At 36.9% G+C, this 2,942-nt stretch overlaps 1 protein-coding gene across 1 annotated transcript in view; it reads right to left on the reverse strand.

Moving 5' to 3' along the window:
- The window catches only part of LOC105553680 (histamine N-methyltransferase-like), a 9,685-nt gene extending 6,752 nt beyond the window's left edge, over positions 1–2,933 (reverse strand). The window contains exons 1-2 of the mRNA XM_011999813.1: positions 2,801–2,933; positions 41–134 (exon numbers count right to left, since the gene is read on the reverse strand). Coding sequence (XP_011855203.1) covers positions 41–134; positions 2,801–2,851 — 145 coding nt within the window. The 5' untranslated portion in view covers positions 2,852–2,933. The remainder of the gene's footprint in view (positions 1–40; positions 135–2,800) is intronic.
- Between the last annotated feature and the right edge of the window lie 9 nt (positions 2,934–2,942).

Genomic DNA, 2,942 nt, shown 5'->3' on the forward strand with positions numbered 1-2,942 from the left:
ATTGCTGTTTTTAAATTCAGGCTGAATGAAAATAACTTACCTGACACAACAATAATGAGAATCTTAGCATTGGTACCTAAGAGACTATGGAAGAATTTCAGGGTAGCTGGGATGTCTTTTACATAATACAGCATCTAGAAATGAGGAAAAAGAAATGAGATGCTTCTTTATGTTGAAGTCTTTATTGCTTGGGCTAGATACTCCTAGAAAGTTTGATTTTCTAGTTGAGTTAATTTTTATCGAAGAAAACACTTAAGAAATTTAAAAATAAAAGACGTTGCATGAAGACATAGAACAATAATGTGAGAAAAATATTTGGGGAAATGGAAAAGTATGGTATTTGTTCGACTAGAGTGAAATGGTTTTAAATTTACCCTTTCTGGCTTCCATAGCACAGACATTTATAGCTGGAGACACTTAGTCACCATTCCACATAGGGACATGAATCCTATGCCTATTCTATAATTTGTGAATTGCAGTTCTTCTGGGAGAAAATGGTTTCGGCACCATAAAAACAGATCCCATTTCATGGAACGTTGCTTTACAATTAAGCCCTTTGCACTAGCTTCTCCATATGCTCACAGATGCTTTTTTAAAATCACAGAAAATGTGACAGGCTCTGATGATGACAGATTCTGTAGGAAGTTGGACTAAATAAAGCATGAGGTTATCTGCTTGGCCACAGGGAGTTTAGGGGTCAGGCCACCCATTTTTAATAATTATGGACCAATCTCTAGTGAAATACAGGCCTTTCCATCCAACACAGAGCTTGGACTTAGGTATTGACAATGGGAAATTGTTCCCCATGGCTTGCATCTTTGGATCCCACCCCCATAGACACTTCTTATATCTCATCTTCATCTTTGTTGGACAAGAATTCAATGTTCTATATAGCTTGTCCTTAGAGAATTCATTGCATAGAAGAAAAGTACTTTAGCTGTGGCTTTTTCATATGAATGAATGAAATAAAATGGACCTGACCTGTGCATGGCTCATGGTGCCTTAGGGGCCACACTCCACATTTTCTACCACAGGGACCATAGGCAGGTACCCAAATATAGCAAATCAATATGATGACTAATAATCTGCAATATGACCTGGCTAGAAATGCAGAGGTGGCCCATAGAAGATCCCTTAAATTTTTTTTATAGACAGTGAAATTTTCTGAATTAACAGTGAGGTTGTAAAAGTATCATGACAGTGTGAGGACTATAGTGAGTAATAGAGAGGCAGAGATGCTGCACAGAAAAATGGGGCATAGACAGAGATGGAGAGAGAAGAACAGGATACAGATGCAGAGGGAAACAGAATTGCTGTAAGAAAAAAGGAACAAACATGGAAGTTTTAAGAGAAATAGGAAAGAGAAGTTGATTCCCGAAATCACAACATTTATAACAGAGAAAAGAATGGGATCCAGGGTTAAGCAGTGGGAGTGTTTTTTGATAAAAGGAGGTTTTTGCAATAAGACGGAAGAAGGAGATGGTGCACAAATGCAGTTATGTTTGCAAAGTTAGCAGGTGAAAAATGAGTTTCTATCTGGTAGTTTCTATTTTCTCTATACATTGTGAAATGAGGTCATCGGTTCAGAATGAATGATCTGGGAGAGATTGCAGGAGTAGTAAGGAGAGAGGGGAGTTATAAAACAGTTATGTGAGGAAGTGGGACCAAAAGCAAATCTGGTAGAGAAATATCTTTGCATCCTGGACAGTGATAAGTACTACCTGACAGGCAAAAGATTTCATCAGCTAACGAAGCAGAGACATAGAATTGCCTGTATATGACAAAATCGGAGTATTTCTTCCTTTGACTTGTAGTAAGTTTATTCTTTTGGGGTGACTATCATTGTAGACCAGGAAGAAAAATAGTGTTTTGTTGTTAATCAAGTGGTATTGCCAAAATATGTACATTTCCCGATGGTAACCAGTGTCCAAAACCCATACATCCCTTATGCTATTCAGAAATATTAGTTATCTCTGGAAATCCAGCCCCATGTTATCTACTCAATAGTCACTCCTTTTCTATAACATGTGTGAGTCAGTTTGTTGGATCTGGATGATAGAAGTACAAATTTATCGAACTGAGGCATCATTTAATCTGCCCCTTCGACGATATGTCCACTATAAAAACACTCTGGGACATTGGTCCACCCAAACCTTTAGAGTCACTAGAGAATATGTTATGATGTTATCATTCTCAAATCTCTATATAAACATTCAATGATATAAAAATAAATTAAAGACTGGGTGCAGTGGCTCACACCTGTAATTCCAACACTGTTGGAGGTTGAGGTGGGAAGATCACTTGAGCCTAGGATTTCAAGACCAGTCTAGGCAACATAGTATGGCCGCAGCTCTACAAAAAATAAAAAAATTAGTTAGGTGTGGTGGTGCACACCTGTGGTCTCAACTAACCAGGAAGTTGGAGTGGGAGGATTGCTTAAGCTCAGGAGGTTAAGGCTACAGTGAGCTAAGATCATGCCACCACACACCACCTGGGTGACACAGCGAGACTCCCATCTCAAAAAAAGAAATAATAAAAAAAGAAAAAAGAAATAAGAATTAAGCCAACATTTTAACAATGGATAACTGTAGAGGTATTTTGATTAGAGAAAACTGGTTTTTTGAATGTTAAAGAGAATCTTAGTATTATAAACATCTTTATCCTTTATTTCGGCAGATCATGGTCACTTGTAAAATTAGAAATCACAAGATTTTCATTTTCCTTTTAAAAGTTAGAATAGTAGGTATTCATTATATTATATATATCTGAAAAGTCTTCTTTTTATAATACATATTCTTACCTGAATCATATGAATAAAGTCCCACTTTTGAACCTCCTTTTTCTCCAACATTCTTCTTTGATATTCAGATGATGTCTCGTTATGCCAAGCAAACTTTACATTCTCAAGGTTTGATGTCTTGGCTACAAGCTCTAAAATACAG

The sequence above is a fragment of the Mandrillus leucophaeus genome, unplaced genomic scaffold (assembly GCF_000951045.1).
Source record: "Mandrillus leucophaeus isolate KB7577 unplaced genomic scaffold, Mleu.le_1.0 Scaffold601, whole genome shotgun sequence".
NCBI lineage: Eukaryota > Metazoa > Chordata > Mammalia > Primates > Cercopithecidae > Mandrillus > Mandrillus leucophaeus.